This window comes from Monodon monoceros, unplaced genomic scaffold, assembly GCF_005190385.1.
Source record: "Monodon monoceros isolate NGI ecotype Baffin Bay Population unplaced genomic scaffold, NGI_Narwhal_1 Super_Scaffold_11, whole genome shotgun sequence".
Lineage (NCBI taxonomy): Eukaryota > Metazoa > Chordata > Mammalia > Artiodactyla > Monodontidae > Monodon > Monodon monoceros.
Genome location: NW_021703767.1, coordinates 133203792 through 133221122, shown reverse-complemented (window position 1 = coordinate 133221122; position 17331 = coordinate 133203792). Strand labels below are relative to the sequence as shown.

The window sequence follows — 17331 nt, the reverse complement described above, 5'->3', positions numbered from 1 at the left end:
AAGTTTCTCTTCATTTCCCCGTGATTCCCTTTCATCTTCCTTCTCCAGGAAATCTAGCCTTGAGCCATTTCCTGAGAGCCAGGCCCTCGTATGAGGTGCGTGGCCTCTTCTAGCCTTTGGGAGGTGACAAGTGACAAGACTGACAGGAGGCGGCCACAGGTCTTACGAAGCCTTTCTCTTTAGGCCTTCCTGGATCATCTCCCTGGTTAATGTTACTATTTACGTACTAATACTTGAAGTTAGCCTCTTAGAAATGACGAGAAACCATTTATACTTTGAGAATAGAAAAGAGGGTGAGGGGCTCCCTGGCTGTCCAGTGGTTAAGACTCCACGCTTCCGCTCCAGGGGGTGCGGGTTCGATCCCTGGTCTGGGAACTGAGATCCCGCAGGCCGCGCGGTGCGGCCAGAGAAGAAAAGAGGCTGAAATCGTTTTTCTTGTTATGTCAGTAGTTCCTGGAAAGAAAATTGTGGGCTGGTTAATTCTGGGGCTTGTTTGCAAAGTTGACCTTGGAGGGGGAGTTGGGAGCAGCCTCAGTTCTGGGACAGAATAGGACCGTTTCATGAAAGCCTTGATCCTTCTTAAATATGTGCTGAAGTAGAGGCTCATTTGGGGGACTTCTGCTCCCACAGAGTAGCTGAGAGCACGTTTGGATCCCGTGGGTGCCTCCCAAGGAACATCCCAGTCTTATTTCAGAATCCCCCATTTCTGCATGGCTGTCGGGCTGAATCCCAAGAAGGAGGACTGGCCTCCTTGGAGCCCCTCTGTTGTACCATCTCAGGCCCTGGGAGGTTGAAGGATCAGGGCATCACAGGCCCCAGGAGAGAGGGCAGGGAGCACCGGGCTTAAGAACCACACCTCTCGAGCAAGATACCCTCCTGTGCCTCAGCTCCTTGCCCTGTAAAATAGGGATTAAAAAAAAAAGTTTCTTGGGCTTCCCTGGTGGCGCAGTGGTTGAGGGTCTGCCTGCCGATGCGGGGGACACGCGTTCGTGCCCCGGTCCGGGAAGATCCCACATGCCGCGGAGCGGCTGGGCCCGTGAGCCATGGCCGCTGAGCCTGCACGTCCGGAGCCTGTGCTCCGCAACGGGAGAGGCCACAACAGTGAGAGGCCCGCGTACCGCAAAAAACAAAAAAGTTTCTTGTAGAAAAGTGAAGGGAGAGATGCATTTAAAGCACTCCTAAGTGGCGGTTCTTACGACTGGGTTACAGGCTCCGTCGTCCTGACCATTGCCCCCACCTCTGCACAGAACCCTGCCTTGGAGAAAGGGGGCTCTTGATACTGAGGGTCCCCTCAGGAGTTTTCAGATATTCCTTGTTCCAGAATCCACTTTTCTCCAAGATTCCTTCCAGACGTCCTGCCTCCTGGGGTTGAGTTAACTGGGGAGGCTTGTCCTGGGACCCTCCGCCCCAGGTCCCTCCTGCTGACCTGTGACTGTTCCCTCGATCACTCAGACACTCCCCCCGATCGCTGGGCACACAGAGACCACCCCCGCCCCCCGTGATACCCCAAGTGTCTTGGCCTGCATCTCATTTCCTCAAGTCCCTGTTCTCTATGAGAAAATCAGTTCCTGCTGAGGAATAGCAGGTTAGGGTGTGTCTGGAAGTGGTCAGCCTAACAGAGCATGAGAACTCCAGCTGTGAGGGGCTTATAATGCCACCCACCCCCCCAGATTTGCTCGGTAGGCAGCTGTGTGTGTCTGTTGTCTGCTCACGAGCCTGGCACTGATCTCTCTGCGCAGGAGGCCACGGGTCTCACTGTTACCCTTTATTTCTCTTTTGGTGGAATAAATGAATCTTTGGGTCTTTTCCATCAGTCAGTGAACACACAGGGGTTACGAGTGCACAGGCGTGGCCTTGCAGGGGATGGACAGTCATCACGGTGACAGCCCTCTGAGTGAACTGTTCTGAGCTCTCCCTGTGTGTCTTGACTATGCTTCACAACAGCTTTGTGACAGAAGATGCTATTGTTACACCCGTATCACAGATAAGGACAGTCGCCTGCGTGCCCTCATAGAGTTAAATGTTATCTCCTGGTCTGAGCATTAGTTGAGCAACCATAGTTTCAGCCTCCCAGAAGGCCGGCCGGCTGTCCAGGGACCCTGTCCCCATTCACAGCCCTCAACTGACCCCAGCTTCTCTCCTAATCGTTTTCCGGGGAAGTCTTTCCTTCCCTGGGAAGTCCATGCACCATCACCCACCCCATCCCCAATGCCCCCTCTCCGCTGCTCACTCAGCTTTCACCTCCCTTTCTCTCAGGGCCCCCTAAGGACGGTGAAGTGTTTTTACTCCTCTCTCTGCCAGGTGGGCTTAAATAGGCAATCACAGCAAGACAATTAAAAAAAATCCAGAGGGAGCCTCCCTCCTTCCCCCTCCCTTTCCTCCTTTAATTTGTTTCCTTTATAGGAGCCTGGGGGAGCTGGTGCGGCAGAGGCTGCTCAGGAGGGCTGCCAGGGAGCTCTCATCTGGAAACAGGGCAGGCTGCCCCTCCCCCTCCCCACGGGCTGCAGGGACCGCTCTGGTCCAGGGGTTCTGCTCCCCATGCCCACCTGGGTTTCTTCCTGCTCGTCCTAGGGAATTTCCTGTAGGTTTGAGGTCAGGCCGTGCAGACATTACCTGAGCCTTGCTGCAGGCTGCTTCCCTTCTCACATCTAGCTTGCCCCAGCCTCCTGGTGAAACGCAGAGCACCTGGGAAGGACAGGACCGCGTTCCCATGCCACGTTCTCCATGCATTTCTGTGCTGGGGGGCCCACCCCCAATCTGCCACCATCTTCCTGGCCTTTCACTCAGTCCATTAACAAATAGCTATTGAACACCTCCCCCCCCCCCCTCCCACACACACACGCACATCGTCATTGTCAGCTCCCGCTTTCCATGTGCCGATGAAATTAGCCTTGTGTTAGATTTGGGACACAGCCCAGCATTGGGGGTTTGGAAGAGTCTTGGATTTGCCACGTACCAGATTGTGATTCTGGGGGAACCACTTAAGGCTTCTGGGCATAGAAGGGACACCGTTCCCCCGTGGAGGCTGGAGTCATGTGAGATGATGGCGGTGGTGATGGCCCTCATTAATACATTCCCATCCTGTGGGCCGCTGACATCCTTACAAGTGGGCCCCATGGATTGCTGTGCAGACAGCGGGCCCCACACTTGGCCTGGCAAGCAGGCCTCCCCCAGGCCCAGAGGTGCCTGAAGCAGCCTCCTCCCAGATGCAGGGATCTGGCCGGGCCTGAGGCCCTTCTGCCCTCTCTTCCTCCAGAGACAGCCACAGCCTCGCCTTCGCAATGACACCTTTCACCTTAGCTCCCCTGCCGTGACCTCAGCAGACCCGAGGTCCCACCCAGCCCGGCTCCCAGGTCAAGTCTGACGCCCACTTGTCCCTTCCAACTTGCCAGCCTCCTTCTCCCACTCTGGCCCTGGGAGCCCCATGCTTTCAGCCAGACTCTGAACCCTTTCTTTCCTGCAGCCTGGAGGTCCCCTGGGATGCCAGGACCCACCTGCTACCTGCAAGTTACCACCGCTCTGGGGCTGCAGCTGCAGACAGACTGCAGGCTTCCGTCCTGTGCCTAAGTCCCTACTTCCTGGCACCTGCCTCAGAACCGGGCGTCTACCTTCTTCCTCCTTGTTCCCGAGGAGCTTGGCAAGGCCTGAGCGGACCTGGCTGGCAGGCCGGCAGCGCCCAGCTGGCCCCGCCTCCAGGCTCACGTGCCCTCCTCCCCCTGTCCACCTAGCTCCTTGCCCTTGTCTGGCTCAGGTCAATCCAGCAGACACAGGTGTGGCACCTGCCATGTCTTCTGGACTACCACCTTTTCTGGACACAAAGGATCTAAATGACACAAGGCAAGCCCCCCGCGCCCCCCCCCCCCACCCCATGTCAGGGGAACACAGCAAGACAACGAGACAGAAGTAGAAGTGCAAGACAGAACAGTCTCGAAGCTCCTTGGGTGCCCTGCCAGGCCAGTCCTGTGGCCATTCTCAGAAACAATGCCTTCCCCCTCCTTTGGGACTTTCTGTCCCATGTCTGGAAAAATCTTCCAGCTGGGGTCATGGCAGAGTCACAGAGCAGCTAAGAAAATGTAAACAAATTTGGTCTTCTTTTTGGAATCCCTGATGACTGCTCCTGTGAGGATATGTATTGGAGAGTCAGAATATTAAAACATCAAAGGGCATCGTTTGGGGACAGTTTTTCTTGGCTGGTTTCCATGTGAGTAGAAAGACGATTGTGGCCAAGGAGGCAGCGGGACAGAGGAGTTTACTGAAGGCTTGGGCATCTGGAAGCAGGTTTCTTCCAATATTTCATTGCTGCTCATGCTTTGGAGGCTCTCGAGTCCAACAGCCTTTCCTTTTCCTTCCTGAAAAATTTATTTCTGGCTCTGGCTTTGGTCCTCCTCCCTGGGGAGGATCCAGACGGAAAGCAAGGGGCGCTGTCGGCACCCCACCATCCACCTTTGTCTCCCCACTCTGTCTCCCCCTGCCCTGCCCCGCCCCCAAGCATGCTTCTTCTCCTTCTGCCTTCCCTTGTTCTGTTTCATCATGCGTGTGGGAAAGTTGTGGTTTTGTCTTGCCATGTGACTGGAGATCCTTCTGTGTGATCAAGTGTTGTCATGTAGTTTTGGACTTGGGCCACTTCTCAGTTCCCCACTCATCCTCCCGTGCAGAGGCTGTGATTTCTTTTTCTCTTTGTTGATAATTCGTATGCATTTGTGCTTGACCGTAGCAGACCATGGGGACTGGTGCTCTGGCCCACCTTGGGGTCACCTGAGGACAGCTTTCCTAGCCTCTGCCTGGGCAGATGTCCCAGGGGATGAACGCCTCAGGAGTGGCCTCCATCCCTGAGGACAAATGCCCGGCTTCCTTGCCCCTCATAGAGCAATATGGGGTGTGTGTATATGGTGTGTCAGGTCCCCAGGTGCCGTGACAGTAACCCACTCATCAATGCAGCCTTCCTTGGCTTTCAGCTCTTCTCTTGTTTCTCGTCCCTGCTCTCTCACTCTGTTTCCTGGGATTACTTCCCAAATGAACGACTTGCACCCAAAAGCTTACAGGGTCTGATTTTGAAGCAATTGAAATGCAGTCAAGGACTCGCTAAAGCATGACTTACCCTCTTTTGCCTTTAGTAGCTGCAGGTCTTATTTGAACCACTGGCACCTTGGACTGGAGAACACCCAATCACTTCCTGTCCCACCCCCACCCCCCCAGCTCTAATCCATTGCTTGATTTCCCTCCTTTACAAACCTTCTGTGCTGTCTGCATGACCCCATTCCTAAAATGTGTATCTGAAAGTCACGAAATAGTCTAGGGATTGCTAGCTCCATATACCAAGACCTAATTTCTCCTGCGAAAGCACTTACAGGCTGGATTGTAGATGGCTTCCTGAGTCAGGTAAGCGGACCCAGAAAGGTAATTTGGGCTGGGGATGATGAACAGGCCAGCGGTGGTTGTTGAAGATCCAGGTGGCCATTTGTGAAGATGGGGACCCCTCCTTCCTAACTGGCTCTACCCCATGGATAGCTTGAAAAGGCCTCCCTGTCGGCTTCACTATTGCTGACGACAAAGTCTGTGGCCCAGCAATGCTCCCCAGAGGTCTCTGCTGGCGCTTGCTCAGTTGGGGCTGTGCAAAGCCTTCCTTTGTCCCAGAATACAGTCACCCTGTGAGATAATTTGAGGTGCTACGTGGATGGACATTCTTGGTGTGAACATGCCTCATCTTTCACTCCTGTTTACGGCAAACGGTAGTGTTTTCCCTTATGGTCGTGAAGCAGAGTTTCCTGTTTAAGTGCACTTATTTAGATAAAGCAGAGTGAGTTCGTTTTAAAAAGTAATGTACTTGGATACTGGAAAAATTGTGAAATACCGAAATATGGGATGCAGTGTCCCAGAATGTGAGTCTAGGCGAGGTATCTCCTGCAAGGAGCGTGGATGTCCTTTGTCCTTTTTGCTAATGTCAACCATTGTTTATGACCTTTAAAATATTTCTTCGGAAGAAGGGTGGGGACTTTCTTATTATCCAAATAGATATTTTTGGAAACCAAAGCATATTCCTGACTAACCCACGTAAGCAAAGCTTTTTAGGCTGGGTGAACTCTGATTGCTTGACTGAATGAGTAACGCAAAAATAGACCTCCAGACTTCGATTGAAATTCCAGGTATTTGCTTCCGGAGGCTGACACTGCTCACTCATGGCCAGTACCGTGTGTCGCAGGAGGCGAGGGTCAGCTGCCGGGTGTAGTGAGTATTGATTTTTAAAGAACTGAGCTATAAATGAAGGCACGGGAAGCAGAGCCTCACTCAGGGCCTGCTTGGCTGTTTGAGCGACCTACCACTCCAGGCAGGAACCTGCATTTACTGGAATGTATTTATTTTTACATATCAATGATGTATTTTTGATGTACCTGATTAAGTATTATGGGTCTGGCCCCAGGAAACACCACTGCGGTTTATAAATAGTCAGTTCAGGGATGTACAAGGTTCCAGGAATTACAGCAGTATTTTTGTCTTTATGTGCCTCTGTGCATTTACTTTTTTTTTTTTAAGACCAGCTCTCGCCCCAAAATATGTCTGCTTTTTCTTCTAAAACACACCTTTGTATGAATTTCTAGAAACGTCTACTGTGTCCTTCTCTCAAACACCTAACCGTACAAATGAATCCCAGCTAACAGCTATATGCCAGATTCAAAACCTGATTCAAAACCTAAGTCCTGTCGACTAAAAAATGCACAACGTGAGAGTTGCTAGTTCGTTTTATTTGGGGCAAAATGAGGACTCTAGCCTGGGAGACAGCGTTTCAGATAGTTCTGAGAAACTGCTCCAGAGAGGTGGGGAGAAGGTCAGTGTTAGACATGATTTTAGTGAAGGGGGACATGCAGTGGAGCACACATGTTGGCAGAGGCTGGCTGCTAGTCACGAGAGCAGGTGTCACTGTTAATGATTTTAGTGCTTTTCTAGATAGGAGGAGATGCAAGAATTGGGCTCATAATGTCTTCTCCTGAAAATATCTGACTATCTAAGGGCTTGATCTGCCAGTTTTTCTCAGAGCACAGAGGGCTTCCTTCCTGATCTCCACCCTGAACGCCTTTCAGGGTGTGTTGAGGTCGCTGGCTGCAGTGACTAGTGACCTCAGCCTTGTAGAGGCAGATGACAAGTGCCACATTTTTGTTGGCAGTCACCTTAGGACTCAACCTTTGAGGTCCATGTCACTTTTAAGGCACCCTAACTTACTGCTTAGAATTAGGGGGATTTTGGGTTGTTTTTTTAAATTAAAAGAAATTCTTTTTGGCCATACCATGTGGCACGTGGGATCCTAGTTCCCCGGCCAGGGGTCAAACCCGCGCCCCCTGCAGTGGATGAACGGAGTCTTAACCACTGGACCACCAGGGAAGTCTCCGGAATCAGGTTTTATTATTAGGTAACAGTGCAACCTAACAGAACTTTGGCCTTTGATATGGCTTCTTCAGGCTCCTGAGAGATCCCGTCAGGCCCAGTGAGGCAGTATGTCCCCATCTGACCTCTCCTCTCCCTACTCTCTTTACAAATCCCAACAGAAATGGAGATTTTCGCCCTTTTCAACAAACCGAAGAGCCATCAGAAGTGCCGGCAATACTATCCTGTCACCATTCCCCTCCGGGTGTCCAGGAATGGCCAGACGGTGAGCAGTTTGGATGCCAATTGGCTGGAGCACATGAGCGACCACTTCCGGAAGGGCGGCGTCCTGGTGAACTCGGTCTTCTCCCTCGGCTTGGTCAACGGTAGGGAAGGCACAGCCCACCCCTCGGGGGGCCCTTCTGAACTCTGCCGCTTCCTCTTCCTCAGAGCCTGCCCTATTCAGAAAGCTCTGTGGCGGGTCAGCATGCTGCGTCTGATTTCTGATGAACACATCTAGAGGAATCTTCCATAAAGCTCACCAGCCATGTTCTGCCGACCCCTGCAGGAGTCAGCCAGGTCTATTCTAACATGACAGAGAAGGGGGAGCAATTCTGTTTCATTGATGATGGTGGCCTCGATCTAGGTTGCTTTTAAAACCTTTTCAAAAGGTTCTCCCAGGGTTTGTTAATTACCCCCCAGGATCATGCCACTCCAAAAGTACAAATTGTTTGTAGACACCATTACAGTTTGAAGCAACCATAGCAGCATCTTGGAATTAACTGCAGAGAAGTGAATTGGTTTCTGTAAGCTCCATGGGGATACACACTGCTCCTGGGTCTCTCGGCACCCAGTGGCCCTGCCAGTAATGGGTTCCCTCTGGGGGGTTGCTGCATGGGTAGCGCTATTGGTGTCAGCTTTTCTAAGGCAGAGAGAAAGTTTGCCCAAAGTGAGGAGACGTGTCACAGGCAAAGAAAGGGTTTTCAAGTTAACACGAAGGCAAGTTGAGTTGCTAGGGGCATCGAAACCGGGAGACAATTTGGGGAGTAGGGCCAACCTGCCAGCATGTGTGCATGCTGAGGGCTGCCAGCCAGCAGGATCCCGAAGTAAATGAAACGTAAAGTAACACCAAATCCGATGATCCCAGCAAAACGTGGCAGGGGGCACTGACAGCCCTGCGTCTTGGTCGTTGAGCAGTTTTCTCTCTAAAAATTAGCAGCGTCAGGAACAGAGTTTGGATGCTATATTACTTGCGACCCTTGAGATGCTAACAAGCATCCTTGGAAGAGACATCAGTCTTAATTCTGAATGTACATACGTGCAATCATCCAAAACCTTAGAACATTGTACAGTGCAAGTCCCTTGTCCCTATCTTAGTAGCAATATCTAATGTTAGTATGTTCATATAGTAGTAGCAGGCATTGTACGGTATCGTGGGCCGCGACTATTTGTGGATGGGTGAAGGACATTAGAAAGGTGACGGGTGGTCTCGTAGAACTCGCTGTGTCGACGGGGCTATTCTGTATGTGTGCTGTCCAGTATGGTAGCCACCAGCCATCGGTGGCCACTGACCACTGGAGATGTGGTAAGTATGACTGAGGAACTTAATTTTTATTTTATTTAATTTTCATTAATTTAAATATCAATACCCACGTACAGCTCATAGCTAGTGTATTGGACAGTGCAGTTCTAGAGTATATTTTCATTAATACAACTAAGGAAGAGTCAGTTCCATTCCCTGGCGGCAAGGTCAGTAAACTCCCTCTGCTCCAGGAGGCTTTCCCTGGGTGCCTGCAGAGTTCTTGGAAGCCAGGGGTCGTCCCGGCCTATTGAAGATGCGCCGTCCAACACCAGGGTGTGTGCTAGGGCCAGATGTTTACAGCCCTCGTCATTAGCATTAGGGGGGGCCAGGAAGGAACCCTCCACCCCCTGCTTCCTGCAGGGACACCCCATTGCCCGTCTTCGAGTGTGACAACAACAGCTCCTCTTATCTCCTCTTGGGCCCAGAGGGCCTCCGTGTGACTGTGCATATCTCCCTGGGAAACTGATGTTAGTTGCACTAACATCTTAAAGATAGGTAGGGAGGCGCTGGACATGGCAGCCACCGAGGCAGCCACGGGTCATGTCCCCACCTTGGGAGAACTGGGGTTTCAAAGGGGAAGTATTCTCTCTTGCCTGCGCGTGTCAGAGGCTAGCTGAGCCCCAAGAGAGGACACCTTGAACTTGAAAGTTCACGCTGCCGTTCGTTGTCTGTCTAGCCATTCTGCCTTTGGCAACCAAGGCTCCGTTACCACCTCCACTCCTCCCCCAATCCCGTTCTCCAACCTTGAGTCCAAAAACACAGATAATGTATACAGTCTTGCTTCAGATTTGACTGGAGTGTTGGAAATGCTGTTATATCCTCCCTTGGCTTTAGCTGCATGAAATCCAGCCTTCCTGCCTTGAAGACAGAACATGAAATTTTCCCTGGCAAGTGCAGCCGAGCAGCCTGCGCTAAGCCTGTGACATCTCCACAGCAGGGCTGCCCACACGTCGGGCTGCCCCATGGCTGCACATCCCTGTCCCGGTGACGGCTGCAAAATCCTCAGAACAAAGTGCATCTGAACCCACTCAAAATTCAAATGCGATTTCACCCTGACGTTTCTGATAGGAGGGAGCGTGTGACCTGGGAGAAGGGCTTACTGGGTTAGCGCGTTTCTGCTCTAGGAAAGCCCAGGCTTTCCGTTGGCAGGGAGGAAACATGCATATGTTCTTTTCCCAGAATTAATAAAAAAAAAAAACAAGCTAATCATCATTATAAAAAGAACCTATTTCTAGTAGGTTAATTAGTGTCCTTACAAATAAACCTGGCAGAGCTAGGAGCACATCTTTAAGCTGTTTGCCATCTGGAAAAGCATCAGTCTTCTTAACTAGACATTTGTGCTTCAGAATATTTTCCACAGGGTCATAAAATGCATGAGAACTTTGTCCCATAAGCAAGGTGATGTTTAGCCCGAATAATCCAGTAGAGACTCCATCTTCTGTTTTTGAGTCTTTACCTCCCAGGACGTGGAAAGGCTTGTACCATCCTCGAGTTGGGCTTCTGCTCGTGGCCTCCTGGGTGTCCCTCCTGAGAAATGCCCAGGTGTCCTGGGCTGGGGAGGCTGTGGCCTTGGGGTCTGGTAAACTTCAGGCATAGGTGAAAGGGCAGCAGAATGATGGGAACACGCCCCTAGCGGCTCCTGTGTGCTGGTCCTCGGCCAAGCAGCTCACACAGCAACTCCTCTGATCCCCATGGCTGAGTGGGGTGGGTACTGTCGTTACGTCTGTGGAGACCGAGACACAGAGCACTGAAGTCATTGCCACGGTGCCCAGCTGCTAAGTGGCAAGAAAGTGGTTGGAAGAAAGAAGGGTGTGGGTGGGGAAAAGGGACTCGAGGAGAGAAAAGAGGTTTGAGGTTTGAAAATAGGTTGAGGCCCCCGGCTGGACCCCTGGGGAGGGGAGAGCTGAAAGTCACCCTTAGGGAAGTAGCAGGACCTGGTGGCAGCCAGCAGCGTGGATGAGCCCAGGGGATGCTCAGACAGCAGGACGTATGGACGTACGGAAACACTGCAGCCAGTGAGACGAAAGCCAGAATCTATGCTTCCCAAGGGTGGGAAAGGCCGGGCAGGGAGACCCTCTGCTGAGCCGGCTGCCGCTGAGGACTTGGGTGGGTACCACGAGTCTGGGGTGAGGGCGAGGCGGAGCTGGCTGCCCACCTTCTGAAGCTTGTTTTCCCACCAAGGGTTTCCAGGCCTGCAGAGTCCCTGCTGCCATCACTGGCCACCACCAGCTGTCTTTGCCCTGCTCTCACCCCCCTTGTCCCCCTGGCTCCGTCCTTGCTCTGCATCCCTCTTGGTCTACCCTTTGCCCCCTGCTCCTTTCCCCACCTTGCTCTGCCCTTGACCTTGCCCTTGGCCCTGTCCTAGCCCTCCCCCTCCCTCTCCCTGCCCCCTGGCCCTCCCCCTCCCCTCGCCCCACCCTCACCCTCTCCTAGCCGGGCAGTCCTTCCACCTCTGGCAGCATCATCTCTATTCAGCCCACGTTCACAGGTCTTCCACTGTTTCCGAAATGTCCTTTGCAGCAAGTAGCGCAAACCAGAATCCAGTCCAGCAACAGGCACTGCATATGGTGACCACGTCCTTACTGCTCCTGTACCTGGAAGAGTCGTTCTTCATGACCCTGACTGCTTGAAATAAACCTATTAGCCTCTTAGAATGCCCTGTGTTCTGGATTTGTCCGGCCAGGTCCTCCTAATGTTATCTTGTTTCTCCAGCCTCTGTTTCCTATAAACTGGAATTTAGTTCTAAGGCCTCGATAAATTAAGCCCTTAGGTCTAGGATACATTCCAGATGCTGTTGTGTTTGACGAGCTGTGTCACATCAGGAGACACATTGTACCTAGGAGTCTCTCCTTTCCTACCTCTTTAAAGATTAGGTTTTCCTGAAGACTCTCTCTGATGCCCCAGCTTCACGTCAATCCAAATAACATTTGGTATTCACACCACATTTTTGATGCCTGACATAAACCAGATTGCCTTGTATTTGCAAAATACATAGGTAAAAATCACGTACGTATTTTAAATAAAATACACATAGGGACACATATTTTAGGCAGACATGTTTGCAGGCCCTTGGGCAAGGGCCTGCTTCCTATGCTTCTTAGCGTCCCAGTGTCTGTCCACCGTCCACTGTATACAGGAGGCGACCAATAAAGGTTTCCGGATGCTGCACTAATGCATAGTGCTGGGGGGAGCTGGTGTTGGCGTGTGCATCCCCAGGCCCCTGCAGACTGGGGGAGCAAGGGAGGATGAGGTTGCAGGAAGTTCACGGCCACTCCCTTGTCCGAACGCAGGCTCCAGGCACGTCGGCCTAGTGGTTGCAGGCGTAGCTTCTATTTCAGAGGAGCCGCTGAATAACATAAGGGGTAAATTTCACTTACACCATGAAATGCATCTTCTCTTCTATCCATGGCACATCTTTTAAGTAAATTTTTTCCTGCACACGTACAGAAACCAAGACAGATCCTAAGGGTCCAGCTCAGTGGGTTTTCACAAGGCGAGCACACCCATGTAAACAGCGCCAGATCAAGAAACAGAGCATCCCAGCCCCATCAGAGTCCCACTCACGACCTCACAATGCCTCTCCCCCAGGGCGACCACAGTCCTGACTGGAAGCGTCACAGGTGGGGCGTGAACTTTATGTGGGTGGAGTCTGCCCTTGTTTGGCTTCTTTCCGTTTGGCTTCTCCTTGTGAGATTCACCCACATTTTTACACGTCACTGCAGATCATTTTTTCTCGCTGCTGTATGCTGTCCCTTGTGTTGATAGATACAGCTTATCCATTTACACACATATTTTTGTTCTCTCTTTGCCCCATGCAGGAAGGCGTGGCCTCTGCACGGATTTGGCCCCAAACAGAAGCCGTAAGGCCATCTCACTGCAACCCCACTGAGATGCCACAAAACACGAGGGCAGGGAGAGCAGCCTAGTGGTCAGAGCACGCCTGCTCCATGAGGCTGGGCGCCTAGGCTGCTCATCCCCCGGCTGGAGCACAGCCCCTGGCACATCCTCCTGTCTGTCATCTGTTGAAAGAGCATAGGCTTTGGAGTCACACAAACTACATTTCAGATCGAGATAGGCCCTTGTATGCGCTTGAATGTGGACAAATGGTTTCACGCCTATAGCTTCCTTCCATCTTCTCACCACTTAGAGGGAATGATAACCTTGCAGAACTTGCGGCGGAGGGTAGGCATTCAATGAGAAGCCATGAATGTGCCTGGCAGAGGTCCTCATAGCTGGCAAGCACAGAATCAGGGCGTTTCCTCCCCATCTGGTCATCTGTTCTGATAAATGACACTGAAGTTGCAGGCTACCCCTAACTGTAACTTATTCACTGCTTCAAACAGGGACTGCAGGAAGGCAGGCAGGCCGAGAGCAGAAGTGAGGGCTGCAGAAGCAAGAGAAGCAGCAGGCCTGCTCCACTCTTGATAATGTCAGCAGATTAGCTGTGGGGTGATGGGGGAGCTGCACACACCATTGTCCAATTGGTTGCGTGCGGCTGCGTGTCCCTATAACACGGGCGATTATGGCTATGCAGTTGGTACAGGCCACACTCCTGGAGCCAAGGTGGTGCCGTGAGTGCCATGCTGGTGGGGAAAAGGGGTTTCAGGGGGCCAAGGACATCTGTTATGCCAGTGACCCCAGTGTGGGCATTTAAACCATCCTAGCTTGTAAAAGGAGAACAGTAACATTTTCTAGTGGACCACATGCATCGACCCCTTATGTCGATGGCATGTGCATTTCACGCTGGACTTGGAAGAGGTGCAGCACCTAGGGTGAGCCTGAAGGGTCGCTTGCTAGATGGAGTCTTCGTGTCCCAGAGGCTGCAGGGGAAGAGCAGTTTTCTCATAGAATTTACCTCTTGGGCTAATAGGGCAAATCTCCTTTTCTCACATCCTTCTTGTAAAGCATAAGCTTGGAAAGTTAAGGTGTCCTTTTGCCAAAAGACCGGCATCAAATATTTATACAATGCCAGGGCAAATAGCTTTCTGTGCACAGTAGGGAAGCATCTTTACTTTAATAAAAAAATGCGGTGATAACGGAATGTTTTCCATAGATGGAGGATGATTTAACCTTTTTGCACGGGGAGCTGCAGTCTGAGAGAGACCTATTTATACCAGCTCGGAGCACACTACAGCGAGGCTGAGCCAGGAAGGTGATGAAGAGACGGGTGGTGGATGAGGCCGTCAAAACAAGGGGTTCTTTAAAAGCCCAGCTGTCTGCTGTCTGTGGTTCATTGACTTTTTTGCTGTTACAGATGACCAAATTTTGACAGCCATTCTGAACTTGCTATGTAGTGAAGTGGGTGAATCGGCACTCTGGATTCAGGAGAGCAGAGCAGCGGGCTGAGACGCTGCAGGCAGGACTGAGTTAGGAGGATGGTAAATAAGGACCTGGCTTGTTCCTGCTTCACGCCCCCAAGCCTGGACCACACAGCCCTCCTTCCAGGCTTGTGACTTGGAGCGAAGGAGGGGATGCCAGGCAGGAGGTAGGAAAGAAAGTTGGATGGGCTGCACTGTCTCCTTCCCCAGGTGGACCTCAACTCTATCTATATCGTGCTGAGCACTCTAATACTTAGAGCATGTGGTAGGAGCATTGAAAGGGCTTAGAGTCTTACCAGTAAGGAGATCTGTAGGTAGAGACTTTGGAAATTGGGTATAACATATTTTTGTAGAAGCCTTGAAGAAATGTGTGCTGTGATCATGTGCTACTGAAGGATCAGTGAATATCTTCTGGTCCCAAGCATCACCAGGTCAGGACTTGGGAAAGCTTTATTCAAAGGGGTTCCGTAGGGCATCCCTACTGTGGCAGGGGCTCCAGCTGGACCTGTGTTACCCAGAACTTGATAAGTGAGGTGGACTATGGTCCGTGCTTGTCCTGGAGCCCAAAATATTTAAATGTGGTTCAGCCAGAGAGCAGTTCTGTCCTTCCTCGGTCACCTTAGTAAAATGTCTTTTAGGAGGACATTGAACAAACACTTGGGGGGAACGTTTTAGCAGAGCGGATGAGAGAGGCAAGCTTAGCACTTTTGCCAAGGCTGATTGGTAACAGACTCTCGGTATAGGAAACAAATACAAAAATGGAGCATAGTATTGATTAACCCACAGGGATCTTATTTGAAATGGAGTTTTGTCTTGTCCGTAGGAAGAATATCAGGATGAGGCTGCTGTGCTCCAGGAATTCCCCTCAGAGCTGTGGTTTGTTGAGTTGGTCAGGCCCCTCTATCATTCTGGAATAATCAGGAATATTCCCCAGGCTAAGTGAAGTACACTGGTCTCAGATTTCTTAAGTTTCAATTGGGCATTGTAACAGTCAGATATTGCCAGGATGATGCTGTGTAACAAACCACTCCAGAGCTCACTGGCTTAAAACAGTAATAATTTATTCTCTCATATTTGTAGGTTGCCTGGAGCAACTTCTTTGAGGCAGCTGGGCCCACTCTCAGGTCTATGGATCAGCTGATCTAGGCTAAGCTCCACTGGGGCAGCTCTGTTCCAACAGGCTAGCTGGGGCATGTGCTCTCAAAGTGGTGGCACAGATGTGAGATGAAGTTCAACCACGCCAGTGCTTTGCAAGCTCCTGCTTGTGTCACACCCGCTAAGATCCCACTGGCCAAGCGAGTCACATGGATAAGCCCCTGGTTGGCTTATATCCCCACTATTGTCTTAGTCTTGAATTTCTTCTCATGATTCTGCTGCTTGTCTGGTCCTTGGTGACCCCTCATTCACTCTTCATTTCTATTCAAGCTGTGTCCTCTACCTTGAACTCTCAAACCCCGCAGATCCATATGCCTGGCTTGCAGTTAGTTCATATCTCTACTCAAAGTGGAGGGACCTACCCTGAGCACTTCTTTCAGAAACAGCCGTGCCATTGCCTTTACCTCCATGCAACACCCCACCCCACCGCAGCCCACTTTATATTCTCATAGCATTTATACCCTGGGACATTATGTTTTCTCCCCCTGCAGGGCAGGGGAAGCTCCATGGGGGCGGGGTCTTCATTTGTCACCAGTGATCACAAGAGTACCTGGCACATAGTGGGTGCCAGGGTGCTCAGAATAGACTGAAAGGGGTAGGGTTTCTGAGTCAAAGAGGATGGACTTTTGTGTTTCAGTCTTTTGAGACATTGTTAAGTTGTTCTCTGGAAAGGTTGTGCAGTTAAAATTCCCTTCAGCCCTGGAAGCTTTTTATTTATTTATTTATTTATTTATTTATTTATTTATTTATTTATGGCCATGTTGGGTCTTCGTTGCTGCGCACGGGCTTTCTCTAGTTGCGGCGAGCAGGGGCTACTCTTCGTTGTGGTGCACGGCTTCTCATTGCGGTGGCTTCTCTTGCTGTGGAGCACGGGCTCTAGGCACGCGGGCTTCAGTAGTTGTGGCATGCGGGCTCAGTAGTTGTGGCTTGTGGGCCCTAGAGCACAGGCTCAGCAGTTGTGGCGCACGGGCTTAGTTGCTCCGCGGCATGTGGGATCCTCCCAGACCAGGGCTCGAACCCATGTCCCCTGCATTGGCAGGCAGATTCTTAACCACTGCGCCACCAGGGAAGTCCTGGAAACTTTTTACATACAATAAAGAGTGTTAAACGTAGCCATTTATTTATTACTTATTTTTGTTGTTGCAAATAATTTTCTCATTCTGACGGCTTTTTGACTTGCTTGTGAGGTCTGTTGGAAGACAGAAGCTGAAGGTTGCTATATGTTTCCATCTGTCTGTCTTTTTGTGACTTCTGGAAAGCACTGGCAGTTCCTGAACTCCAGTGTGACTCAGGGGGCTTTCTGTGTTTGTCTCCCTTTCCTTCCTGATGAAGAAAAGATCACATTATTGTGTGAATTGTCCTTTATATCACTAAACATATTTTTATGTCTGTTGCCATAACAAAACACCACAGACTGGTTGGCTTGAACAATGGACATTTATTTTCTCATAGATCAGGAGGCTGGACGTCCATGATCAGGGAGTTGGCAAATTCGGTTTCTGGTGAGGCCTCCTTTCCTGACTTGCAGATGGCCACCTTCTCTGTGTCCTCCTATGGGCTTTCCTCTGTGCAAGGTTAGGGGGTTGGGGTGGGTGGTGCTCTGGTGTCTCTTCCTCTTCTTGTAAGGACATCAGTCCTGTTGGACTAGGGCCCACCCTTATGACCTCATTGAACCTTAATTACCCCTGGAAAGGATCTATTTCCAAATGAACTCACTTTGGAGGTTAGAGTTTCAACATATGAATCGGGGGTGGGGGGTGGGGACAGAGTTCAGTCCAGCACAGTGCGACTGAGCAGTGATTTGTAGAATACTGACCAGGAGGAATTCTCTGTCTACAACCCCCTTTCACAGACAAGAAACCAAACCCCTCAAGGGTCAGATCCCTTTTCCGATAGAGCATGGGCCCAAACCACCTGCTC

The 17331-nt window shown here is 51.0% G+C and overlaps 1 protein-coding gene across 1 annotated transcript in view; it reads left to right on the top strand.

The window, feature by feature from the left end:
- RFTN1 (raftlin, lipid raft linker 1) overlaps nt 1-17331 on the top strand; it is a 206844-nt gene that overhangs the window by 144474 nt on the left and 45039 nt on the right. Inside the window, exon 6 of the mRNA XM_029214175.1 lies at nt 7539-7742. Within this exon, the coding sequence (XP_029070008.1) occupies nt 7539-7742 (204 nt within the window). The remainder of the gene's footprint in view (nt 1-7538; nt 7743-17331) is intronic.